Source organism: Myotis myotis, unplaced genomic scaffold (genome assembly GCF_014108235.1).
Source record: "Myotis myotis isolate mMyoMyo1 unplaced genomic scaffold, mMyoMyo1.p scaffold_m19_p_19, whole genome shotgun sequence".
NCBI classification, from domain to species: Eukaryota; Metazoa; Chordata; class Mammalia; order Chiroptera; family Vespertilionidae; genus Myotis; species Myotis myotis.
In genome coordinates, this window is record NW_023416323.1 from 27,092,082 (window position 1) to 27,120,005 (window position 27,924).

Below are 27,924 nucleotides of genomic sequence, written 5' to 3' on the forward strand. Positions count from 1 at the left end.
GGCGCGCGCGAGCGGCCCGAGGCCCCGCCCCCGCGCCCGCAGCCCCGCCCCGGCCCCGCCCCCCGCAGCCCTTCGGACCTGCGTAGCTGCGGGCGAGTTGCGTCCGGGGCGCCGCGAGCCGCCTGCAGGCGGGTTGGATGTGCGGAGCCCGCGGGCGGAGCCGGGCGCCACCGCAGGGCTGGGCCTCGGCGGCCGGCAGCCTCGGAGGACCGGCGCCGGGAGAGTGATTGGCTGCTGTCCCCGCCTCCCGAGTGCCGGCTGGACAAAGGGCAGGTGTCAGTGGTGACAGGACGCTGCTCTCCACAGAGGTGGCTCTTGGAACTTGTGTCCTCTCTTTCCAATTGAACGAATTGTTGAGAAGACTCACCTCGGCGAGGACCTTTCTTTTCCTTATCGGAGATGCTCGCGACATTCAACACATTCGATCCAACCCTGTGTCCAAAATATTAACTCACCTCCCAGTCACATTGTAATTCCCTTTCTCCTTATGTAGTAACATCAGAATTCGGTTCTCAGTCTCAAGCTGTCATATATCTGGGAGCCACTTAATTGTTGGCAAAGATGGTTCAGAAAATCTTTAAAAGTTTATTTTCTTCTTGTTCCCGCATTTGGTGGTAGTTTTGTGGCCGGCCAGTGGGCCAAATTTGGAATCAGAAAGCTTGATTCCAAGTCTCCACTCTACCTCCTATTAGGCGTATACCCTTGTGCAAGTTACTTGATCTCAGACTTTCGTTATGAAGCAGTGAAACAGAAATACCTGCCTAGCAGTTATTATGAAGATTTTGTGAATGATGCAGCCATGCTTATTAGCACATAGTAAGGGTTCATAGTAGCCATTATAAATGTGAATTTCCAAATTTAAGATTCACTCCGTTCCTTGGAGTATTCTTGTTAATTATTCCAAATTTTCCTAGGAAACCGAGACTTCTGGGTTTTTAGGTATTCCCCTTACAAAGGTATTGATGAATCTCCAAGCAACTTGCAAAAAAATAATTTCTTGAGCTTCGAATAATCAGTAAAGATGGTATCACCTATTATTCATTGCTTCAGCTTGCTTAGTCCAGACCAACTATGCTTTAATTGCAGGCTTAGAACAAAAGAGTCTGTGACCTACAATAGTACTGTGATAGGTATGCACTTGGAGATACTTTAAATTCCCAAAATTTGACTCTTGCAAAGATTCTGACGTGTACAGATTGTTTCTTCTGTAAATTTAGTCACTACATGAGTTACCTTGTATATACAAAAACTCAGTCTCCAGTCATCTTCATTTCTTTGTCTCATAATGAAAAACTCTTTGTCTCTGTGTCTTGGTGTAAGGTGAATAAAGCTCTTAGGTTGTCTACCTCTGGGGTTTTCCTGCTACTTTGAAAATTAGTTTGAAGAAAGCTACTCAAAGTAGTTGGATTTCTATTTCAGTGCTTACTGGGTAACTTCTAGCAAGAACACTCGGTAGTAAGAATAGGCACCAATATGGAGACAAAAATGGACCTGACCAAGGACAAACAAGCAGTAGAAAGAATAAAAATGTGGCTCAGGATCAATATGTCTAAAAGCTGTTTCTTGGTGTATTATGCATTACCTTTTCCAGATCTCATGAGCAGGCCACCTACCGGAAGGGGAAGGAAATCTTAAGGACCAGCATTTGCATTCAGGCTGGGCAAGATCAGGGGTAGATGATTGTTGTTTTTTTAATTAATGGGATGACAATGGGCTAAAGCATCAATTCAAAATACAAGCATATGCCTAAGTTATATATTTAGTACTTTTTTTAACAATAGTAGTACTTCTGTCAAAAGGGGGGGGGGATTAAAGCTACCAGCCCAGATACTGCATGGGGATAATTTATGATGCAGCTCCCTTTAAAGGTCTCCATGATTTAAGATCCAGTTCAGTAAGTAGCGACAACCAGTTGATTCTGTCTTCAAATCATATACTGCCATTAATGTTTTATACTGTTTCAAAGGTCACATATACATGTTCTCCCCAGTTCAAGGCCGTGTGCATTATGTATGCCAAGGGTTATGGAACTACAATTCCTGGAAATGGTCAACAGCTAAGACTAACCCTAAGAATAAATTCCTCTGGGATTTTTTGGTGCAAAAATCCATCTGCCCTCACTGCGGGTTCATTGTTACAAAAATCACTGGATCAAACCAAGGGACAGAAGTCATTAGACTCTTTCCTCTCTGTATCCTATCCTTCCTATAAGCAGCTGTGCATACCTCTCTCTCCACCTGGGGACACACCTACAACACTTTAATCTCAGGGGCTTTTCCTAATCCTCACTACCAAATGGAAAGAATATCTAAAGGGGAAAGTTCATATCTATCAGATTTTCATAGAAGAACCATAAGCCAATTACATTGGCTTATTCATAGGTTGTCCCCACTCTTTCAATGATTACAAAGTCACCTTTAGGCCTAAAACCCTTGTTATTCTATCACAGGTTGAGCAGACTTAGATATTCCTTTTTCTTTTTTTAGAGAGAGAAACATCAATTTGTTGTTCCACTTATTTGTGCATTCATTGGTTGATTCTTGTATATGCCCTGACGGGGATCAAACCCACAACCATGGCATTATTAAGACGACGCTCTAAGCAACTGAGCAACCTGGCCAGGGCTAGATATTCCTTACTTTAGTTCCAAATAAACAAGCAGACAGTATTTACCTGGCTTTAAGGTTTGAAGAAATTTCTTCCTTGAGCATTTTTATACTTTTGGAACATGGGAAAATTGAACTAGGGGAGAAAATAGCATGGAAAACCCTTGAAAGTGGTAAAAATTAATGTGGTCTTTCTAGACTGAAGTTCAAACTGGAACACAACTCATTACATTTTTGTTTTTTTCTTTTTCAACTCATTATATTTTTAAGTAAATATCTAGAATCTATTATTTGCTAAACTTTTCTATTGTAGCTTTTATATTTTCATTTAATTACATGTAGATGAAGTTGTTAACAAAATCTAATATTGGGAACAAAGATGTTAAGCCACATAGTAAAGATTATAGAAATGTCCCTTATCAAACAGTGCCAAAGGGCACTTCTGCATAAACTAGATAATTGACAAGGACTACATCTTTCTCCTCAATCAGAGGACTGTTAGGAATCATCTGAGTAATAGAAAAGCTAAAGCTTTGAATCCAACCACTCTCACTTTTATGGAAAAGTGTGTATAAAATAGATCAGGAAGTAAAATTCATTTTGGCTAGTTAAGCCTTCCTCTTCCCAGTCACAGGTATACTTGAACAATTCACAAATTGTAACCAAAGCCCTATGACTACCCCTCATATATATTTCACCTTAATATGATTTCTTTGCTTTGTGTGAGAATTCTCCTTTGTATAGAAGATAAGCATGGATGTAATCATCTAGTTAAAATTTCCAATTACACTTTTCACTGTCTACAACTAGAAGTATGTTTTGTTTTGTTTTAATTGTTCAAATTCCTCTCTCGGTGAGATTTATGTATAAAAGGAACATCAACAGGTCAACAAGTTTAGCTCAAAGTTCTGGAATAGGAATTCATCCAAGGCTTCTCTAATCTACTTGTAAGAAGCGAGAAAGCAAATTTTAAATCATTGAGTATTGACTTTTTTATTATTAGTCACTGTTCATAATTTGTTTCAACCAAAAGACAATACACACAGCAGAATTCTAATGCATCCCATGTAAATGTTTACATCCATTTTATTCCTCACTCGCCTCTAAGGCTTATCATTTAATTTTAAATTTTTTTTACATCTCAAAAATATGTCTGCAATAATTAGAACTTCATTAGCTGTCCCACTTGGAAACAGCCTTTAATATTTTTACAGTAAAGAAGATGTGATGGGGCTTAATGAAAATGTAACTTACAATATTTTGAAAGAAAAGGGACTTTACAGGGACACAGTGGGAGTTCACAGAGGAAAGAGTTCAGAAGCTCTTTCCCATGAGGCCCCCAAATAGAAAACAAAAACAAAACACACAAAGCGCAACAGCAGGTTCCAAAAACAAAAACAAATAAACTCCAATGCTCCATCCCGAAGCCAGAACCGGCCTCGTGGAAGTTCATGAAGCAACTGTATAAGCTGCTTCAGCATTTTCTTCTGTTTAAATGTTCCCGGTCCAAGAACCCGTAGGTGGGACCCACTCACTGCTATTGCTTGAAAAAGTTATTCGCTTCCAGTTCTACAAGCAGCCCCACCCTCCTGAGCCAAAGCTGGTCAGAGTGTTTTAAACGTCAACACGTTCTGAGCAGTCTTCCCTTCAGTGATCCTTCCCGCTCCCCAGCGCATGAGAACATGTACCACCTCTCCACCATCCAGTTTTTGAATATCCACTTTTTACTCTCCAGCTCTCAGTTTAGGACAATGTGGATAAAATACATTCACTAGAAAACAATATATACACATTCAACCGCTTTCCCTTAGTTCTCATGGCCCCGAAATTTTCCAATGCAGAAGATAATGATGTTGAATCTCAAAAACAGTATCCCCTAACTGCCAACTTCTAGAAGAACATAAAAATAGAAGGTATGTTATATAGATAGAAATACTCAAACCGTTAGTGCTGGACAGTTTTCAAAGTCTATTTTTTTTATATGAAGGGGACAAACAAGAGGTATGGACATCTTTAACCTAGCAAGAGGAAAGAATCCCTTCCCAAGTGTTACACTGAGGAATGTTTCTTTAAATGAGAAAGACCTTAAAATGAATAGATGGTCACCATACACAGCGTAAAACATTCCATGACTGTCCAAGTCACCTCAAGATAACAGCACCGGAGCATTATGGGAGAAGTTTCTCGGGCAGAGCACCCTCCCTACTGTTTTTTAAGATAACTTAGATGAGTTCTCCCTTAGTATTACTGGGGAGGCGGGGGAGGGTTGGGAGGGGTTAGGACACAAACTACTCTAGAAGAGGAAAATATGAGGTAAAAGTGCATGTGAAATTGTCCAAGTAAGTGTGTGTAGGCTCACTGCTATCACCCTGAAGTTATTAAAACAGCCACGGAAATCACTCTTTCCTCACAATGGCTCTAAAGTTGTAAATCTATCCAAATTTGCTCCCCCTTGAATGGTTATACTAGGGAAAGAAATTACTGAAATGTTTAAGTATTCATAGCAATTAAGAGATTTCTCCTTTGAGCAGCAAGGCCAAGTGAGGGAGAACTAGTTCCGATCCTAGAAACTAAGGCACGCTGAAGCTTTCAAAGATCCGATCATTTGAAACAGTCTTCACAACCATCAGTATCCTAGGCAGTCATCTGACCTCTAGTCCTTCAGTCCGGTGCTCGGTTCGCTCTCTGAAATCACTTCATATGCTACACAGCACCCTCTGTGTTAAGGCCATGATTTTCATTCCTCCTAGACAAAGCTATGGATGATCATACAACGCTCTACCTTAAAACTGTGATCACCCAAGGAGATGCTGTTACAAGAGCAGACCCTTTCCAGCTCCTTAGCTAGCACTGCCTTAGAACATGGTCTTCAGCAGAGTTCTGAAATTCAACTCCATTCAACCAAAGAAGCTTGAGCTGGTTAACGATAAACATGACAGAGAAAATAAAGCCTCTACCACAAAGAGGAATGTTAGACAAATTCTAGTCAAGAAATCCACCAACTTTGTGTTAATCCTATCGTGTTTCACAGCATTAAGTGTCCATCCAATGAAATCAGTCTGCAAAGAAACCTTTAAAGGCTATTTTTCATTGCACAGGCAGAGCAGTTGTCTAAAATACATACTAGTCCACACTTACTTTACTGAAAACTACGCACAATATCCTGTTCTTGACTCAGTCAACCATTTACCCAGGGGAGTTAAGTTTTAGCAAATCTTGCTCTTATATATTAGTAAAACCTCCAAGTTTCCCCTTTGGAGCCTTTATTTCAACTCCAGTTTGTCAAATATAAGATATACTCTAGCATCTGATACAGAGCTAGATTTGACAAGACACTGAAGATCTGAAGTAAAGGCTTGGTGAAATGGAGGGGAAATGGACATTTGTACCCAGGATTAAGACCGATGCCAAGGTAGTCATTATACTGTACTCAATACAGTAATGATTACCAACATTTTAAGAGCAAGGTGGGCCTGACTTTTCCTTTCTTCTTTAGTATATCAGACATGGCACCTGTGCACCTGAACGTACACAGTACATTCAACATGGGCCACAGGAGAATCACCCTACCTTATTCCCACAACTGAGTGTTAAGGTTTGAAATCGCAAGGGTCCTTTCTAAAAAGCATTCGGCACTCTTCCTAGTTTTTAAAAAGCTCCAGATCTCAAGTCTTTGATGCAGATGTTCATGAGACTGGCCTCTCTCAAGAGACCAACTTTTCAGACTCAGGAAAGGATATCCCTACCCTATGGTGTCCATTCCTCTGACATAGGGGACAAGGAAGCTACAAGGCTTCATTCCAACACCATAAAGTACAATATAGGAAAGATTTCTTTAACCGTGTGGTCTTTATTTCAGTGCCAGTGTTACAGATACAACACAAATGTTCCAGTTAGAAGAAGGAATTCAAACGGAATGCCAAGGTCCAAGCCAGGCTCAGGAAATAAAAAGGGACGTTTGGAGTAATGGAGGATGACTCCAATATGCTCTAGGATGAGTCTGATACTCAACTCTTCCTATGGGCAAAGGTGCTTTTGGTAGAGAGTCTAATCTTTAAAAGTGGTAAACTCCTCTTTCCACCCATTTACCATAGTTCATCAGGCAAGTTATAGGCTTAAGAGAAATTTAAAATTTGTGGTGGGAATAGGGGCATTAATAACTACTTATATATAATATCTTTTAGAAGTTGTCCACCTTGCACTTTAAGGGGAATCAATTTTGAAAATCATGGAGAGTATTCATCACTACAGCTCAAGAAGGGAGAAAGAAAGGGGAGCTGGAAGAGCCTTGGAAGTTTCTATTACAAATAGAGCACCATATCCTTCATGCCAAATCTCAACAAAAGCTCTTTTTAACTGCATCTGTCCAGTGTTTACAAATAACCTTTCAAAGTCTGACCAGTTCTTGGTAACAAGCATACATACATGTGTGTGTCTGTGTGAATACAGCAAAGCACAGAAAAGGCTACCAGGAGCCTATTGCCTTTCAAACATTGGGGGAACCAGTAGAAAAGGCAGGTCTCCCTAATGTCCATGGTGACATTTCCATTCTGAATGCCGGATGTAAAAAGCGCCTGATGATGGTGACCAGCTAGTGAGGAATAAATCCCCACCTTGCCGTCCACAGAGAAACACAGTAGAAAGAAGGGGCAACTCTGCTGCAGAGACAGTGTGAGTGTTTTCTTGCCATGGATTCCAGTCCTCTCCTCCAGACCAGCTGCTTTTTCCTCAGGGGCCCAGGGAATGTTGATTCTGGCTGTTAATGTGGGAGGGGTAGAGAAGTGCAGAAAAAGGGAAGAGGAGGAAGAGTGCAAACTAGCCTCCAGAAGCAGCCGGCCTCAACGGTGGAGGAGAGGAGATTAGTCTTTAACAATGCCTCAAGGTCAGCAATTACTTTAGGAAAATCCTCCTCAACAGTTCTCTTCAGCTCCTCGTGCCCATGGTACAGTTGGGGGGAACTTGCCAGCAATCACAACCTCCTTCCCAGAGTTCCTTTGATTGAGTGGGGTAAGAATGAGAATGGTGCCGGACCCTCATTGCCAGGACTGAGGGGGAAAGTTATTCACTTCTGCTAGATCTTGCATTGCTGAGCCCTTGTGATTATATGTGAGCTTGATCCGCATTCGTAGCTGTTGCTATAAGAAAAGAGAATCACAAATTATGCAATGAAATGAAATCTCTAGAATCTTTCCAGTCCATAAATACACTTTTTTTAAAAATGTATATTTTATTGTTTTATAGAGAGGAAGAAAGATAGTTAGAAACATCGATCAACTGCTTCCTGCACACACACACACACACACCCCGACTGGGGATGTGTCTGCAACCAAGGTACATGCCCTTGACCGGAATCAAACCTGAGACCCTTTAGTCTGTAGGCTGACGCTCTATCCACTGAGCCAAACCGGTTAGGGCCACAAATACACTTTCAATCTTAGAGAAAACAAAATTATTTTAAAGCAAAGTTGTCTCTTAAAAATGACACACAGGCACCCAGATGGTGTGGTTCAGTTGGTTGAACATTATCTCATGCAACAGGAGGATCACAGGTTCAATTCCCAGTCAGGGCACATGCCTGGATTGCAGGCTCAATCCCCAGAAGGGGGTGTGCAGGAGGCAGCTAATGGATATTTCTCATCACTGATGTCTGTCTGCTTCTCTCTCTCTCTCCCTCTCCCCCTTCTTCTCTCTCCAAAATCAATAAAAATATATTTTTAAAAAATTAAAAATTACATACTATAGGCAAAGAGCAGCAGCAAAAACCACCTAGTACTCTAGCTATCAGCCACAGAAGCAACCTCATGCAGTCAGGAGTCTCCAGAACACATCGCTGGCTTTGATCCTAGAACTGCGGTAACAGGACAGAACCACGCAAGAGCATTTTCACGGTAACATTTGCTGAGTGCTTTTCAAAAAGATTCAACTCTTATATGTAAGTTTCTAGAAAAACGATGCAAACATATACTCATCTTATGCTCTACATTCAGACATACTATAAAACCTATAGTAAATGTGAACATAAACTTGTTTCATTCCCAAGGCATAAAGAAGGGGGAAAAAACAGAAAGAGTTAACTTATAGGTAACAGCAGTAGTTTTAAGAGAACTCTATTATAAGTACTTTTCACTTTATGTGGCAGGTTTCAAATATTAGTGCATTAAGAAAATTTTTATTCTATGTATCAGATTGTCAAAGGAATTTCTAATTGTGCTACAGGTAGATACTCAAAATACAGTGACTAGCAGAGAAAAGACAAGTGTTACAAGAGGATGAAATCATACTGGTATTTATGAGGCACTACCAGAAATCTTTCAAAGGAAGGAATTCCCTGAATCATTTCTAAAAACTGAAAACTAGTCAATTGATTAGTATTAAGTGGAGGCAATCTACTTCTTTGAAAAGATATAATAAAAGTATTGCTTTATTTTAGTTTCAGAAGCTATTTTTCCATTTGGCTGCTTAATTAAAATGTCTCCACTTTTGCTATGTATCCTTAACAATTACATGACATATGGATTTTTGGTTCAACAAATGCTCTTACCCCCGACTGCAACTTGTGTAAAGGTTAGAATATCTAAGCTCCCCCACTCCTGCAAAAACTAGACCTTTAAACCTCTAAATAGAGAATTTTTTTAAAGCTGCATTTTATAAGATGCCACTAAATCATCTAATGTGTCTAGGCTCTGTTTATTATCTTCGAAAGAACAAGGTTAGATGAGACATTTTCACAGATTTCTTATGACTGTGAGTCAAAAAACTCCAGAGAAACAAAGCAGAATTTTATTTCAAGAAATATGCTTACACCTTTCTCAGATATTGTCTTCAAATGTGCTACTCACCTTCTGTGGGTTCAGAACTTTAATGACTTGTGTGATGGTCCCCGTATTAAATGCTGGGACAACGCTGCTGCTAGGAGACAGAAGCTGCAGCTGGAATGTCTGGGGAGAACAAAGGGCATCTTCAGAAAGAATAATACACTTAATATGATGTCAGAGAAGGCAACAAATAAAAAAGTCAGTGCTAGCTGGTTTGGCTTAACTGATAGAGAAATGGCCTTTGGACTGAAGGGTCCTGGGTCCAATTCCGGTCAAGGGCACTTGCCCAGGTTTTGGGCTTGATCCCCATAGGGCAGTGGTTCTCAACCTTCTGGCCCTTTAAAGACAGTTCCTCATGTTGTGACCCAACCATAAAATTATTTTCGTTGCTACTTCATAACTGTAATGTTGCTACTGTTATGAATTGTAATGTAAATATCTGATATGCAGGATGGTCTTAGGCGACCCCTGTGAAAGGGTCGTTCAACCACCAAAGGGGTCACGACCCACAGGTTGAGAACCGCTGCCACAGGGGATGTGCAGGAAGCAGCCGATCAATGATTCTCTCTCATCACTAACGTTTCTATCTTTCTCTCCCTCTCCCTTCCTCTGTGAAACCAATAAAAATGTATTTTTTTAAAAAGTCAGACACCCAGATGATGGTTCAAGTAACAGATTTACTTATTACTACTTTCTACTTGTTTTCCAGAAATCCATAATTCAGAGTATGTGGGTAGACTATCACTTCCTGGTATTTATAAAATTCCAGGAAGTCTTTGATCATGAAAACTAGCAATGAGCCATTCTTCCTTCCCTTTCTGGCAGAAAGAACCTTATCCTACTAGTTTTCAAAAGGTGACCAATTCTTGGTCTGGCAACCTCACTTAACAGTAACTGATCAACTATTCAGGTTAAAAACAGGTGTCTGTGGCTAAAAAAGAAGCTAAAAAGAAATGAAAAGAAAAGCTTTCTAAAAATAACAAACCAGCATACCAGTCACTAACTACAGGCTGGGACGCGGAGACTTGAACTTTTGCTTTCTAAAGCAAAATTGGACTGTGTCAAGGCTTACTCCTATATGACAGAGGTGAAGGAAAGGCTGGCAGAGCCAGTTTGTTAATGGGTCGCTCCATTGGACACACAAGGTCCTAACAGAAAAATCACATGCAGAACTAGTCCATAGAGCAAAAGACCTGGAAAACCAAAGCCATCATCTGTTGCATGCTGATGTGTTTTGTTTGTTTACAGGTAACAAAGGTGGAAGTGCTATGAGCAACACAAGTAAACCATAGAATTTAAAAATATCTTTCCTGAAAGTTCAGTCTTCTAAAATATTAAGGAGGGAGTAGAGAGAGGGAAAGAGAAGGAGAGAAAAAGAGAGAAGTGAGAGAGAGAAGGGATGAGGAAAGAGAAAAAGGGGAGGAGGGAGAGAAGGAAGTCTATTCAGTCTTCTCTGAAGCCAAAAATTTTAAGAGTAGAGATTTAATCTCAATACACAGGTTTATTATTTTGTGTCATATTCATAATTCTATTGTCAAGATAAATTATGTAAGCTAAAATATCATTCACTTATTTATATTTATTTAATATAAGATGCCATCAATAATAATTCACACCATTATTTTATATACCACTGAGGGGAAAAAAACATACTGCCAATTAAACTATGCCAAGGTATCAATTTTAAAATGTACCTCAATTTCAGAGATAATAAAAAGTAAAAATTAGTCATAGAATCTATGTATTATGCATGACATTTTGAAATTCAAGATATATCACTGTTATGCAAACAGGCATAGTTTATTTATTTATTTACAATATATTTTATTGATTTTTACAGAGAGGAAGAGAGAGGGATAGAGAGTTAGAAACATCGATGAGAGAGAAACATCAATCAGCTGACTCCTGCACACCCCCTACTGGGGATCAAGCCCGCAACCAAGGTACATGCCCTTGACCAGAATTGAACCTAGGACCCTTCAGTCCCCAGGCCAACACTCTATCTACTGGGCCAAACGGGTGAGGGCCCAAGTGAGTTTTTAAAAAATAAGCCAGTCAATCTTTATTCAAAAGAAAAAGGCAAAGAAGACATTGTAGTACCTTTGGTACCGCAGCCTGGAAAACAAAGTCCGTCATGTCCAGCTCTGTGCTGTTAGAGGCCTGTATCGTTATCACCGTGACACTGGGGTTGGTGTTTGACCGTTCAAAGGTGAATTCTATCTTCAAGCCATTCTTACTGTATGCTGTGATGGAGGGGATGCCTGGGAAAGTACAGGAAGCTTAGCCTAATTGTAGTCAGCCTATACTTATAAAATTATTATTTTGCTTTCTTCAATAACTTTAATAACATCAGTAATTGTACCTGTAGTGATGTCATTGAAGAGAGGCTGTGATGAAAGCCCATCCAACAAGAAGGGGGGCTGGGATATCTGAGGGGCTGAGGCAGGGGCAGGAGCAGAAGTTGGAGCACCTACAGGAAACAGTCCAATGTTAAGTCAATATTACCCAGCATGACAAAACTCACCAAGAAAATATAGGAGAAAAATATTTTGACCTCAGGTTAAGAGAAAGATTCCTTAAATAAGATGAATAATGCATAAACCATAAGTGGAAAGAACTTAAAATTCAAACACTTTAAAATGAGCAATGTCTGTTCATTAGAAAATACTATAAAAAAATAGACCACATGCAAAAGAAAATGCTGCTACAAGACAACAAATGGATGAGTATCCAGAACTATAAATATCTTCCTACAAGTCAGTAAGAAAAAAATAACCCAATTTAAAAGTGATAAGAGATAGGAACTAGCTATTCCCAGAAGAAGGAATCTGAATGAAAAGGACATCTTATGAAAAAAGACGCTTAGTAATTAGGGAAATGGAATTTAAAGCCACACTGAGATACTACTTCACATCTAGTTCAGTGGTGAAAATTTCAATGTGATAATACCAGATACCAGCAAGAACGTGTAGCAAGGGGGACTTCTAACCTGACACAACCAAACTAGAGACAATTTAGCAACAATAGAGCTGAACATGAGCATATACCTAAAGTTCCTCAACCTCAAAATTCATAACATTTGGAGCTAGATGATTCTTTGTTGTGGGAGGCTGCCTTGTGCATTGCAGCATGTTTATCAGCACCCCTGGCTTCTACTCATTAAATGACAGTAACATTCTGCAGTTGTGACAACTGAAAACATCTGCTAAGCCCTGGTGGGCAAAATCTCCCCGTTGAGAACCAGGGCCTTTTTCACAAATTCTTACATATGTACACAGGAAAAATTGTATAAAAGTGTGCATAGCAAGGTAGTTTCTAACAGGGAAATGCTGGATACAACCAAATATCCATCATCAAGATAATGGGCAAGTAAACTGTGGTACATTGATCAAAGTAAACACTACACATACACAACAGTAATACTGTTAATGCACTAGAAGTACAGTTGAACCTTGAATAATGTGGAAGTTAGGAACACTGCCATTCCACGCAGTCGAAAATCTATGTATAACTACAGTCAGATCTCCACGTGAGGATTCCCAACGAAGGAGTTGACCTTTGGACAACTCGAGTTTGAACTGTGAGGATCAACTGCACGCGTCAATTGAAAATAATCCACTTATAAGTGGGCCAATGCAGTTCAAACCCACGTTGTTCAAGGGTTAATTGTACATTTAACATGAATTATTCATAGATTATTCTCACAGATACAATGTTCAGCAAAAAAGCAAGGTGCAAAAGAACACTCAGTTGGATATCATTTCTATAAAGGTAAAAATTGGCAAAACAATATTACACACTATTATAAAGAAATATACAGAAATGGTAAACACCAAAGCTAAACACTGCTTCAGGACAGACAACAGTTACCTCTGGGACTAAGAGGGAAGGAATTGAGGTGGAGGTACAAAGGGAATGTCAACTTCCATAATAATATTTTATTTTACAAGCTAAGTAGATCAAGGCATTTACTGAATTTTATAGATGTTAAATATTGCATAATAAAAATTTAACATACACACACCCTGGGAAGGTTAGTATGAAGGAGGGGGGTGGGAGGGGATTACCAGATTACCATTTTTATTTGATATTTCCCAATAAGAACAAGAAGGATCATACAACTGAGGGTAAATGATAGAATAATGGCCATGAACTGAGAGAAATCAGAATTCTAAGAAGAGGTATAAGAAAATTCTGCAAAATAAAGAGAATGCATTTTATATTTAAACAGATTTCAAATTACTTATAAAATTAACTGAAAATATACCAATAAAAAAACTAAAAAATAAAGGAAGGGTGAAATATCCTTTTAAAAAATACCCAACTACACTAAGAGAAAAAACAACAAGCATGCTAAAAATTAGCAAGGAAGGTAGAAAAACAGATGACTAAGCAAAGCACAAGAAGTTAAAAACAAATATGACACTGCAGAACGTGCAGTCAAGCAGATTGCCTATGAAGTATACAAAGAAATATTCATATAGTTCTAAGAGTTTATATAAATCTAAACTACTAATTTTCCCACAATTACCATTTTCAAAACAATTTCAGAAATGTGTTCCCATGGAAAATCAGAGGCTACCAAAATATATAGATAACATATGGGTCCCTAGGTCCCTTAGATTTTGGCTTTTTTCTCTTCCAAGGGTACAATAGGTAGTACCTTTTGTACTACCTATTAGGGAAACCACAGAAACTTACTGTACCAATTCCTCTAAGAGCACACACTAAATTTATTTACAGATTTCCACTGATTTATATTACTGTGCTTTAGGATACAACTAATGATGGCTTAAGAATCTGTAACTCAAAAATGGGAAAATGTGTTTAAAACTCGAGACTTTTTGACACGTTATCATTTTGCTTTTTCATGTAACACTGGGAAAACAAGAAAGTAAGAACAAAAACAAAACATTAAGACTTCATGATAAATGAGTTAAGGACTCAAAAGGAATGTGGAAAAATAAAATTCATGTATAATGCAAAAATGTTGATATATATATGAAACATGCCCTGTGAATGAAAAACTTGAAATTAACAAAATATTAGGGCCAATCTTTAATCTGCTAGGGCTTGTAAAAAATGATAGCACACAATACTTACGATTTTATAGTGAAACTGGTAGCAATATACATGGAGGTTAAGGTAAATAATATTTATCATGCACCTACCATGAGTCATACATGCACTAACAAAGTCACCATTCCTCATAAATACTGAGGTTAAGTATTTGTCATCTTTATTTTAAACAGATTCAGAAAGGCTAAGAAACTTAGTCAAAGAAAGTAATCCAAAATAAGGACAAATTTTTGTAACTATGTTGTTGAAGCATTAGTTATAAGAAAAATCTGAAACAACAGTAAGGAATTGAATAAATAATGGTACAAAGTTCTAGATGAAATATTAGACAACCATTTAAAATTGTAAGTGTAATTGTAAAGACTACGTACTATTATGGAAATGCTAATATGTTAACAAATAAACTATACCGCTTACACACTATGTTTAAACTATGAAATTGTTTTTACTTTTCCATATTCCAGTATAGATTTGGCTTTTGAGGACCTCAAAAGTACATAAGAAGTAACAGTTTAAAATTTTGTTTAAGAGCCCAGCCAGTGTGGCTCAGTGGTTGAATGTCAACCCATGAATGTAAAGGTAATGGATTCGATTCCTGGTCAGGACACATGCCCAAGTTTCAGGCTCCAGTCCCTGTAGGGGACATGCTCTCTATCCCACTCCCTTCCTCTCTCTCTAAAAAAATCAATAAAAACATTTAAAAAATAATAAAAATAAAAAAATTTAAGACACATATATAAGCTCCGGGAGGCTGTTGTATTAGAAAAAAATAACTTAGCCTGTAATAGGCAGTCTACAGGATCATCCAACATCCTTATTCTATGGCCAGTTTCTACTTGAGGTTAAAGTATAACTCTCCATTATACTTTTAAAGAGGTTATGTAAGCCAAAAACTATATACTACAGTGATACTCTCAGACTTAGGGATTCATAACATTACTGAACACATCAACTACAAAAGTCTACTACTAAAACAAAAATAAGAGCCCTAACCGGTTTGGCTCAGTGGATAGCGTCGGCCTGCGGACTAAAGGGTCCCAGGTTTGATTCCGGTCAAGGGCATGTACCTTGGTTGCGGGCACATCCCCAGTAGGGGGTGTGCAGGAGGCAGCTGATTGATGTTTCTCTCTCATCGATGTTTCTAACTCTCTATCCTTCTCCCTTCTTGTCTGTAAAAAATCAATAAAATATATTTTTTTTAAAAATAAGAAAAAAATTCCCAAATGAAAGTTGTATTTGAATAATATTAGTATAATTATTAGTGATTGCCTCTTTCCATTGCTTTAATAATAGGAAAGAAGGGAGCTCTTTTTTTTTTTTAAATATATTTTATTGATTTTTTTTTTTTTTAAATATATTTTATTGATTTTTTACAGAGAGGAAGGGAGATAGAGAGTTAGAAACATCGATGAGAGAGAGACATCGATCAGCTGCCTCCTGCACATCTCCCACTGGGGATGTGCCCGTAACCCAGGTACATGCCCTTGACCGGAATCGAACCTGGGACCTTTCAGTCCGCAAGCCGACGCTCTATCCACTGAGCCAAACCGGTTACGGCAGAAGGGAGCTCTTAAAAACTAACCATGAGTAGAAAGAAACCTAGAGAAAGTGATGCCTTTGGACACTAATTAAAAGCAAAGGTGACTTGGGATTTTTTTTTTTCCAGCCTGAAAGTTTTAAAATACAAGTAATTCTCACCAAATTAAAAAGAAAAAGGACTTTAAGGAATCCCTAGTCTCTAGAGTGTTAGCATGGCACCTTATATCCCAGATGTTGTGAAGATTCTAGTCTTGCTTCTGACTTAACTTCGCCCATCTTCAACTGATTGATGTGCTAGAAAGTCCATGTTCAGCGTAGTTTTTCCCCAAACCCTTATCCCTATCTCAGCATTAAATAATTCCACTCAGGCCTCACCTGTAAGGTTGATGTCTCCCAGCAAATCAAGAAGCTCGCCACCAGCAGAAGCTGGTTTGCTTGTAGGTACAGTTGGAATGACAGGTGTTATGTCATTTCCTCCCAACAAATCCAATAAATCATTGGCCTAAACAAGAAAATAATATCTCAATTTATTAATCATTTGCCTAGTCTACTTCTAATGCAAAGCTCTTTCAACACTTAAAAATGAAAGAATCATCAGTCAATCTAGGAACACTGAAGGGAATCAGCTAAGAGATTACAAGGAACTATTGATCATCAGTGTCCCCAGATAAGCCGGTAAAAAGCTACCTGGCTGGTAGGCTGTGGCCCAGAGGGTGGTGGTTTGGTCTCTAGCGGAGCTGGTTCTGTCTCTCCATTTGTCTGCACAATCTCCGTAGGACCATTTGTGGTCACTTTTTCCATGACAGGCATTCTCTCAAGCAGGGCAGACCTGAAAAAAATATCTGAAGTGGTTAAATTCCAGGCAGTTAATCTAGATTCCCTACCCAAAACAATCACTGTAACTACATTGGGGCCAAACATGAAAAGCCATCTCCCCTCCCCACGCAACACATACATTAAAATAGAAGGTGGATTATAACAATACATGACCTAAATTCCTGGCTGGATTGAGGGCAGGCAAGAAACCTTGAATGGACAAACTATCCACCTAAAACCCAAGAAGTTGAGATTTCACAGTGGTAGAGAAATTGGAATGAAATCAAGGTAAATCAGTAGATATTAACAGGTTCCAATTAAAATACTGTATAACAGAAGGGGGCGGTGACACCAAAATGTTCATAGTAATATCAGATGAGATTCTTTAGAGAAAAATACAGCTCTCACTTCTTAAACCAAAAAAAAATGGAAAATGAAGCTAAATTTCTGTATCAAAAGAAAGGGGAGACAAGGAATGAAAGACCAGTTAACTTCTTTCTTTAGAGATTAGGCAGAATAGGAAATGAACAAAACAGAAGCAGTCAAGCAATTAGAACTGAACAGGGTAGTGAAGTCCAGTTAGTAAGACATGAGGGATGAGTCTCCTTTATGGATTATGACAAATAGTTTGGGATGCTAAGAGGCACATGCATTGCTTAGTTTCTTTTACTTACCTCATATGGTCATATTTCTTAAAAAGTGCATTATATTCTACTGCCCTCTGCTGGAGTTCCACATCAATGCTGCTTCCATAGATGGAAACCACTTTCTTTATTCGGCTTTGGGATAAAATGACAAATGAATTCAAATACCCAAAAGAAAGTTCATAGACAAACAGAAAGAATAATGTTTAAACCAGAGTTTTCTGGTTAAAATTTTGAAATACCTTTTCTTAATTTACATAATCTTTCAAAAACAAAACATCTTTCCTTCATCTTCATTCATCCAACATATACACAACATATACTGAAGTGAAAACCGTCACAATCCAAGTTCCTCAGAAGAACTCATAAAGAACCACACTGGCTTCCTTACTTATCCAGTGACTGGGCGTTCCACAGAATCAACAACAAAAGCAAGAAAAGTGACCCCTACACCCAAAAAGTCTCAAAAGAAAGTCTCTCACACAATCTCTTGGATCAACAAAGGCCCAGAATTTGAATTCCTTTTGGGTGGGGATGGGGTGAAGAGGTTATAGTTTTTCAGAAATAGCCTAGAATGTCTCATCCCATCTGTCTGATACCCTTTTGTAACCTGCCTTTTAGGGGGAAGGAAAGCCTTTGTTTACAGCTGTGCTAACACTGAGGCCACAGCTAGCACCTTGTTTTGTATTCTGGGCTAAAACTCATTAAAAACAGTGCTACTCTTAAAAAACAAAAAACATATACATATATACCTCAACACCACCATCATCTCTCTCCCTCTCCCTTCCTCTCTGAAATCAATAAAAATATTTTTTTAAAAACTAAAAAACAAAATAGTAAACAGAATTTAAAGACTTGAACACCACAACCCTATGATTTTCTTACTATCCATACATCTCAAAATATTGTAAAACAGAACCTTTATATGGGGAAATAACTTCTCAATTTGATATCAAGTCACAGTTAAAAATGAAAATGGACATTAGAAATCTGATTTTAAAAACATCACAAGCTCAAAATAATCTACGATGGGGTGTGCAAAGTATAGATGAAATAAGGATTAACCACAAAATGATGATTGTTATTGTGGTGTAATAGGTATATGCAATTCATTTTATTATTCTCTCTACTTTTGCCTTTGGTTGAAATTTTCCATAATAAAATGTTTTTCAAGATTTCAAACAATCTGTTCATCCTATTTTTCTCCATACTCACTTTACAGTACAGGTGAATCGAGTAGAAAGCTTCATAATGGCAGTGAGGGCATAACCTCGTGTCACAGAGACGGACATATTAGAGATTAAGACACTTTCTAAAATATCCAACACTTCATCTTCTGTTACCTGAAGAGAAGAGAAAAAGAAAGACAATGTACAATGAAATGTAAAAGTAAATATCTAAATTTGATATCAAGTCACAGGATGCCACCAGAAAGACAATCCTACCATCACTACCAAAGCTTATAACACAATCTGTTCTTTGGCAGGATAACTGTCCAAACTGATCCATCAACCAGAAGCAGGTGAAAGGTATGTTTTAAAAAAAAAAAAAGTGGAAAATACCCATTGGGGGCTGAGAAGCATATTTAGCTGCAAGAGGCCGAAGTAGAGGAAGGGAAAAAAGTTACATAAGAGTTCAAGTACTATTGCCATAACTACTCCTAAAAGCCAGTCCTTTAATGAGCAAATGGAAATATGGCTATAGGTCTCATTTCTTCTTGTTTAAATCAACCAGAGAGTAAGAGAAACAATATAATTCCCTCTGACAAAGTGGGGAGTGGATCCCAAGGTGGTTTTTAAAGTCTCAAAATGGCTCAATAAGTTCCACTTCAAAAACTGACAGGTTTCCCAATATAATTCCGGTATTATTTCTTTAAAAGGTTTTGCCGAAACCGGTTTGGCTCAGTGGATAGAGCGTCGGCCTGCGGACTGAGAGGTACCAGGTTCGATTCCGGTCAAGGGCATGTACTTGGGTTGCGGGCATATCCCCAGTAGGAGATGTGCAGGAGGCAGCTGATCGATGATTCTCTCTCATCGATGTTTCTGGCTCTCTATCTCTCTCCCTTCCTCTCTGTAAAAAATCAATAAAATATATTAAAAAAAAAAAAGGTTTTTAAGAAATCAACCACAACTCCTCACTAAACACGGCCCACTTATGACCGAAATCACTCCTTCCCCCATCTTTGACCAAGAGGAATAAGGGTTACCTGAATAGGCTCTTCCTCTTCACATTGGCCAGATATGAGAAGATCTCCATATTCACCTATACACCATGCAGCTACTTGTACCAAAGGTTGCTGTCAAAACAAAGTCACTGTTTGTCAAAGATTTTAATCCTGACAAAGAGTAATGCAAATCATAGGTCATCTCATCATAAACGTCAAAACTGAGATACATCTAAGTGTTAGTAATAAGCACATACAAGAAAAATAAAGTGTAATTTCCTCCCAAAGCAGAAAAAGAAAAGGCAAATGAAGTACTTACTTGAGAATAATCACCAAGAATTGCTTTGTATAAGCGCTGGACAGTATAGGCATGCATCTCCACACTATTGGTTATTAACTGGATCAAGTTGGGGACTGCATCATCACGAACATAACTTCCTGCCTAAAAGGAAATGCAGACAGTTACCCCTAGAAACACACAATGATGATAAACGTCAGCTATTATTATCGCTGTTAAAAGGAGACTACTAAAAAAAACAAACCCTTCAAAGATAAAGTTGATTCCAATTCTCGGGTTCATAAGCAGCTCAAACTTCAAAGTCTTACTTATTTAAATGAATATTCCAATTTTTTTAATTTTATAAAAAAATAAAATCTCCTCTTTGTCCAAAGTAAAAGAAAAATATAAAGACTTAAAAATTTCAAGAAGTTACTAGCTACATAAAGAATAGGTAAATTTTACATAGTAGCCTTCATTGTTATAATTCAGTTCCTTTTTGATACTGGTACTTTAGCCTCTGAGCCTATATCAAATATAGTAAAAAATAAATCCATGAAGAATTTTTTAAAAAATTTCAAGAAGACCTTTTCTACACAAAGCAGGTAAGGTACAGGGGTGGACAAAAATAGGTAAATTATCAGCCATAATTACCTAAAAGATAAATCATAAGCAAGGATACAAAATAATAATAATAATAATAAGACAAATAATAAAAATAAATAATGAATAAATAATATAAGAATAAACTCTCTGTTTTGTGTGCTCAGAACTGTAAACCTACGTTTGCCCACCCCATTTGGTATTTCAAAATTTAAGAAATACATTCACTGGGAACTGAGTTACAACAAACTCTCCCATCCCACAACTCCCCGAAAAATGTTAAAATTATATGGACTAGCTAAAGTAGTCATGTTATATTGGAGGATGGCAAGAGAAGTGTACATGAATAGCTCAAATGGGGCATATTAAAAGTAACTTTTATAAAACTTGAGTTTATTTAAAACCTTGCACTGTTCTTTTAAGACTAGAATTTATAAATATTACAGAACTAACCATTAGTCCCAGGAGTAGGAATTATTCTGTATTTTATTATCCACCCTTTTTTATTACTTGGAGTTTTTAATAGTATCTCTGGAAGTCTGAGGTACTGTTTGAATCTATGGAACAAAGTAAAGCTATTTAACCTATGAGGAACTAAATCTTGGCCTTGTCCAGGCATTATGACAGCCAGGCTCACAAGACATAAAACTGTGCCTAATATCAAGCGATCTTCATCAATCTCCAATTACTGGACAGAAGAGCGGATATGATTTACAACACTGAGCCAAGCCAAACCATATGTTGTTGGAAAGCACAAAAGAAAAGGGGAAAAAAATTCTCAGGTGATTGAGATACCCCACTTTTATTTTAAGAAATACAAAAACTACCCTAATCGGTTTGGCTCAGTGGATAGAGCATCGGCCTGCGGACTGAAGGGTCCCAGGTTCGATTCTGGTCAAGGGCATGTACCTTGGTTGTGGGCACATCCCAGTAGGTGGTGTGCAGGAGGCAGCTGATCGATGTTTCTCTCTCATCGATGTTTCTAACGCTCTCTCCCTCTCCCTTCCTCTCTGTAAAAAATCAATAAAATATATTTTAAAAAAAAAGAAATACAAAAACAGAAGGAGAAGTTTGGGAAAATGGTGAAAAAGAAAAGGTGAGAAGTTAAAAAGCAGAAAATTTGTGGTATAACTTAAATATTTGCATTCTTATGGAAGAAAACAGAGTGTTTGAAATAAAAGGATGCATCAACAGGATATAATTGACACTTATAGACTAATTCATCCAACAACAGCAGAATACAATTTCTCAAGTTCACCTGCAACCTTCACCAAGACAGAATACATTGTGAGCCATAAAAAATACCTTAAATTTAAAAGGATAGAAATCATATAAAATTACACTAGAAAGCAGTAACACAAAGATAGCTGAGAAATCTCCAAATAGTTTGAGATTAAACAATATGGTACTAAATAACACATGGGTCAAAGAAAACATCGGAAAAATTAAAAACACCAGTTATCTCTCATGAACATAGATGAAAATATCCTTTAAAGATATTAGCAAATCAAATACCATAATGTATAGAAAGAATTATATACCATAATCAGTGGGATTTATGGTTCAACAACCATAAACTGATTATAATAATCCCACACATCAACAAGCTAAAGAAAAATCATATGATCATAATAAGAGAATATAGGTCAATAGGAAAAATGAAAAGTAGGAGCATTTTTTAAAATGGTTTTGAGTTCTGATAAACATTTTTCTTAAACTAATCAAATTTGTGAATGTTTACCTTCATGGTATCTACCTCTGGTAACATAATTACACACAGATAGTTATATTTCCTTTATATGCCACTACACTTTCATTTTTACTCTGACATCTCTAATCCCTATTAATTGAACAATAGAAAATCTCCAAAATTCTGGACAACAAAGAAAAAATACCTTATAAAACTGTAATCTTAAATCCAGAACAAATGTAGTCATTCAAAACCTTCCAATGGCTTCCTAACACATTCACAATAAAACCCAAACTCCTGTGAGGCCCTAAATAATCTCACCCTGTGTTAATGTCACCAATCTCTGCCTTCACTTACCTTCTTGCTCTTCAAGCAGGCCAAGCTTATTGCTACCTAATGTCTTTGCAACCCCTGCTGTTCTCTCAGATTAGTATAGTCCTTTCCCAAATCTTTGCATGGCTAATTTCACTAAGTTCTCTACTCAAACATTAGCTCCTCTGAGTGACCTGCCCTGAATACTCCACCTAAAATACTTGGCCCATTGCCCCATATTCCATCCTCCTCGGCCTTCATCGTAGTCCGTCATGCTATTTTAGTGTTTCTTGTAGCATTTTCCCTTGCCTGACAGTATAGTACATATTTCCCCATGAATTTCCTATCTCCCCCACTAGAACGTAAGCTTCATGAGCATAAGGGCTTTCTCTGCCTTAATCAGCACATTCAGCAGTTAGTATATGTTGACTTAAAAAAGCTACTTACCGTTGTCAGAACACGCATAATTGTGTCTATATGCCACCGTTTGGAAGGTGCATACCTAAAAAAATAATGGCACCAGGTGAAGAAATTGGAACCTGTAAATTATACTGTGCTCAGTGACTTTCAAAGATCCTGCCTATTATCATAAGTGATTATATTTAGGGACATTTCACCTTCAAATCTAGCAGCAATATCCATTTCCCAGGGTGATGAAATGGCACACTGTCAAACTCAGATGGTCTACATAGTATTGCAATAGGAGTTGCTGAGCTAAGAAAAGAGACTGTCTGAGAAAAAGTCAGATCAAGAGAGGATAGAGAAGAAAGAAAAGGGACTATCCCCAGACCCAGACAACACCAGGATTAGGAACTTGGTCCCTTAAATTCACAGTGGAAAGTATAGAAATAACCATACAACCAAAATCTTTAGGTACCTCTTCCTAAAAGTTTTACACTCAACCACAATTTAGATGCTGAAACATCTATATCCTCATAAAGAGGGCATCATGGATGAGAGGTTAAAGAACAGATTATAGGAGGATTATAAATCCCAGGTTTTATAAAAGAGGGATTTTTGGAGGGGGGAGGGGTCTTAGTATACTTAAATGCTGGCTATCATGGCCTCCTCAAAGCTAATTTCTAATTGGGAGCTTGAAATAAATGTTACATGTTTTAAACATGTTTACAACATTCTCATCTTTTAAAAATGCTTTTTAAAATTCCAAGTATCTTTTACTAATAAAGGTAAAAATCAAATCTTACTTTTCTGCAGCAAGAAAGATTCCAGATGCACAGTCTGCTTTAAATTCTGGCTCACAGGAATCCAGAAAATAAAGTAACTCCTTCATCATGCCTCGGATATTATTCCCATTTACCAGGGCAAAACTCAATTCCATTGCACGCCTTGCAGGGGAGAAATTACAAAACAAAACAAAAAAGAAACCAGTTATAGTTACTGTGGGAATGAAACAAAGACCCAGGGGTTTTCTCTCCGAACACCAAGCACTGGCGGATGTGCTCATGTTCTTGCATGACCCTGTGATCCAATCTTTGCACACAAGATAACAAAAGTTATCAAAGTTAGTTTTTCTATTTTGAATCTTCGTCCAACACTTTCTTCAACACTAAGAGAGACACAACTGATCAAAAATGTAGTTTGGGTTCAATATTCTATTCTATGAAGCTGAAATTTAGAATACTTAAAAGGCTCAAAAAGAGTCAACAAAATTATTACCCAAAGATATCTCTCTGCATTTATTCCTTAAAAATGTAATATATAAAGTCATCATACTCTTTTATTACACTCACTTCTGTCCAAAGATGATGTAACACAGTTATATCAAGGTATGTGGGAAATTTTCATAAACACAAACCTTGAGGGTATTACACTAAGGGCAGTAAGTCAGACCGAGAAAGATAAATACTGCAGGATATCGCTTAAATGTGGAAGCAAAAAACACACAGAAATAGAGACTAGAACAGTATTTACCAGGGCCAAGGGGGTGGGGAGTAGAAGAGATGTTGGTCAGAGGGTACAACTTCCAGTTATAAGATGATTAAGTTCTAGGGATCTAATTGTACAGCAGAGTGGTTAAAGTTAGTAACACTGTATTATATACCTGAAATCTGCTAAGAGAATAGATCTTAAATGTTCTTACCACACACAAAATATACAGTAATTATGTAATACTAGAGGCCCAGTGCACAGATATTGGCACCAGTGGGGTCTCTTGGCTTGGCCTGCAGAAATCAGGCCAAAACCGGCTCTCCGATATCCCGAGGGGTCCTGGATTTCGAGAGGGTGCAGGCCAGGCTGAGGGACCCCACCGGTGCACAATCAGGGCCATGAAGGGACCAGGGGAGGGCTCCAGGGCATGTCTGGCCCATCTCGCCCAGTCCCCATCGGCCAGACCTCAGCAGCAAGCTAACCTACTGGTTGGAGCATCTGCTCCCTGGTGGTCAGTGAGCATCAGAGCAACTGGTGGAATGGTTGAACGAATGAATGGTCGGATACTTAGCATACTAGGCTTTTATTATATAGGATGATGCACTGTGTTAGCTAATGCTATGATGATAACTGTTTTGCAATATATGACTGTGTTAAATCAATGCACTGCGCACCTTAAATTTACAGAATGTTTTATGTCAATTATATCTCAATAAAGCTGAGGGGAAAAACTGAGAGAGAGAATGAGGGCCATGAAAAGGAAAAAAGGGCATGTGCTATGAGGGCAAATAAAAGTTTTTATAACTGCCTATCAAATTTGCTAACCAAGGCAAAATGGAAATGTTTAACATAAAAGTTATAAGGTTACTATATACACCTTTTCATATTTGGTCAATAACATCAAACATGGTATATAGATTGACTTTCAAAAATATTCATTTACTAAGTAGAAAGTACTGTCATCTTAACTAATTTATAAGCAATAAAAAAATCAATCCTTATAGAAATACAGTAACATATAATTCTCATATAATGCTTAGATACTTTATTTATATTAATCCAGTTAATCCTGCATAATCCTAGAAAATGGGTTCTATTGTATGGGCATTTTACATATGGGACAACTGAAGCACTAAAAGGTTAAGTAACTAGACCACATCTATTACGGGCAGAGGCAAGATTCAAAATAAGGCAGTCTGGTAAACAAGAAGATACAGATTTTACTTTTGAAATGCACAGGCCAGTAACAAGCTAGAGAAAAACAAAACAAAATAGGAGTCAGAAGGCCTGATTTCTATTCCCAGGTCTGCCTCTGTATAAGCAGTACAGTTTAGAGTAAGTCATTTGATTCCTTTGGGGACTGTATTTTCACTAATCTGTTAATTGAGAATAGAAGTAATTGCCTTGTCTCACTGGCTTGCTCAGAGAACTGAGAGGGCGTTCATAGATTGTTTACTTTGCAAGGCACTATGTGAAAGTTGTTATAGCTGAGTCAAGATCTTATCTTTAAATTGTCCAAGCATTTAGTACGTGTTCTCCACAAACAAAAGGAACTCAATAGCAATAAATGATTGTTAAAAAAAAAAAAATGTTTGTTATGTGAATGGTTTCAGAGATCATCTCAAATCTAATTTGTCCTGGATTTGAACATACAACCACAACTAAGCTAGGTTTTACAAACATCTATAATCCTTATAAGAGGAGAACCAGTAGAGCTACTCCATGGAGAAAAAAATGTAAGCCGTTAGAAAGTGCTATCTACCTGCTTCCGAACATCATTCCTAGATGCACTGTTCTAAAAAACACAGCTGCCTCTAGTATCTTGGGGCGTAAGTACTGTGAGAAAAAGTGTGCTGTCAGCAATTTGAGTTTCAGCATCGTGATAAAACACTTAGCCGATGGATCACTCTGTATTTTCATCCTCCAACACACCAAAGCACAGTACTTCTGTTAAGTAACCTTTTGTCAAGCTTATCTCTTTATTGGTTTTATTTATCAGAGAAACAAGGACAACTTCATTGTGCACTGAAGTCTTCCTTTTTGGCCTCCTTCATTGACCTAACCCCTTCTCCCTGCCAATCCTTTCTAAAAAAGGATTTACTCTGCAGAAAATTCATCTATGAAAATGAGGACAATACATAAAGGTCAACACTCTCACTTCCAAAACTATTACAAAGTTAGCAGGTGGGGTGGAGGCAAAGAACTATCAATAATCTGTTACCGTTTTATTGAGACATCCAAATCTTTTAGACAGTCCACAATGGTGCTTCTGTGCCTCTGCACTGCATTATGATCTGTCTGCACAGTCTTCAACAAGGATGTCAGAGCTACATATCTGCATGAAACAAAGTTGCAGAAGAACAGAATTAAAATGTAAAATTCAGGGTGGTTTTTTTCTGCCTAAAATAATGACAAAAAATGTCTAAAGACTAAGGGAATGTACATATTTTAAACATTTAAAAGAAAGACAATAACTATAATGGTAACATTTTAAAGGCATAGAAGACACATTAAGGTAATGACAACCAGAAGAAGCTTTGGATTTAGAATATTTGCATTCATGGTCAAGTCTAAAAGTGATTGACTCAATTATTTCAAGTTCTTCCAAACAGTACAACAAAATAAGCATATAGTATGCCTTTTCGGGCCTTAACCCCAAAATGCAAAAGGAAATTATTTCAATTTTACCATTTGTATTTACTCTGCTTTTGAGACTCGTACCAAATTTTGAGTATAACATCCTAGTATTAAAAATTATTCTGGAAGGAGGAGATAATTCAGGATACCACAATAATTATTTCCACATTTTTTTTCAAGCTTAACATGGTAAGAAAAATTTTTTTCTCCTGATTAAAAGAGGGAAAAAGGCAAACTACAAATAAAAGATAGTACTAATAAATTCATCTACTTTAAGTCGTCAGCCTGGCCAGTGTGGCTCAGTTGGTTGGGTGTTATCCTGTGTACCAAAAGACTGCTGGCTCAATCCCCAGTCATGGCACATGCTCAGGTTGCATCCCCGGAAGGGGGCATGCAGGAGGCAGCTGACCAATGTTTCACTCTCACATTGATGTTTTTCTCTCTCTCCCTCTCCTTTCCTCTCTCTAAAAATCAATTTAAAAATCTTAAAAACAAAACAAAACAAAAAAACACACCACACAAACTAAATGGAATGGCCAAACACATTCCATATTAGGTCAGTAAACTACAGACTACCTGCAAATATCCAGCCCTCTGCTGTCTGGTTTTGTAAATAAATTTTTATCAGAACAGCAACATTCATCATTTATATGATCTATGACTGTTTTCATGCCAACAGGCAGAGCTGGGTAATTGCCACAGAGACCAAAGGCCCACAGAGCCTAAAAGATTGACCATTTGGTCCTTCACAGAAAAAGGTCATGACTCCTGATTTATAGTATAAAGAGATATGTAAAAATTAAACCAGAGGCAAATCCTCAAATTCTTTACAAAACAGTAGTTTTAAGACTA

At 37.8% G+C, this 27,924-nt stretch overlaps 1 protein-coding gene and 1 non-coding gene across 7 annotated transcripts in view; both read right to left on the reverse strand.

Annotated features, from left to right (window-relative positions):
• Window positions 1-3,573: 3,573 nt before the first annotated feature.
• AP1G1 (adaptor related protein complex 1 subunit gamma 1) overlaps window positions 3,574-27,924 on the reverse strand; it is an 83,752-nt gene continuing 59,401 nt past the window's right edge. For 5 of the 6 annotated variants that reach the window (XM_036346642.1, XM_036346641.1, XM_036346644.1 and 2 more), the window contains 13 exons: window positions 26,657-26,770; window positions 23,751-23,891; window positions 22,993-23,047; window positions 19,983-20,105; window positions 19,706-19,795; window positions 18,715-18,842; window positions 17,530-17,634; window positions 16,727-16,868; window positions 16,415-16,541; window positions 11,784-11,891; window positions 11,522-11,682; window positions 9,446-9,544; window positions 3,574-7,741 (listed from right to left, as the gene is read on the reverse strand). In XM_036346642.1, coding sequence (XP_036202535.1) covers window positions 7,640-7,741; window positions 9,446-9,544; window positions 11,522-11,682; window positions 11,784-11,891; window positions 16,415-16,541; window positions 16,727-16,868; window positions 17,530-17,634; window positions 18,715-18,842; window positions 19,706-19,795; window positions 19,983-20,105; window positions 22,993-23,047; window positions 23,751-23,891; window positions 26,657-26,770 — 1,495 coding nt within the window. In that variant the 3' untranslated portion in view covers window positions 3,574-7,639. The remainder of the gene's footprint in view (window positions 7,742-9,445; window positions 9,545-11,521; window positions 11,683-11,783; window positions 11,892-16,414; window positions 16,542-16,726; window positions 16,869-17,529; window positions 17,635-18,714; window positions 18,843-19,705; window positions 19,796-19,982; window positions 20,106-22,992; window positions 23,048-23,750; window positions 23,892-26,656; window positions 26,771-27,924) is intronic. The other variant, XM_036346640.1, reaches the window with a different exon arrangement.
• Window positions 26,283-26,368, reverse strand: LOC118674880. Its single transcript, XR_004973733.1, has one exon. It is a non-coding gene; the product is annotated as a small nucleolar RNA SNORD71 (small nucleolar RNA).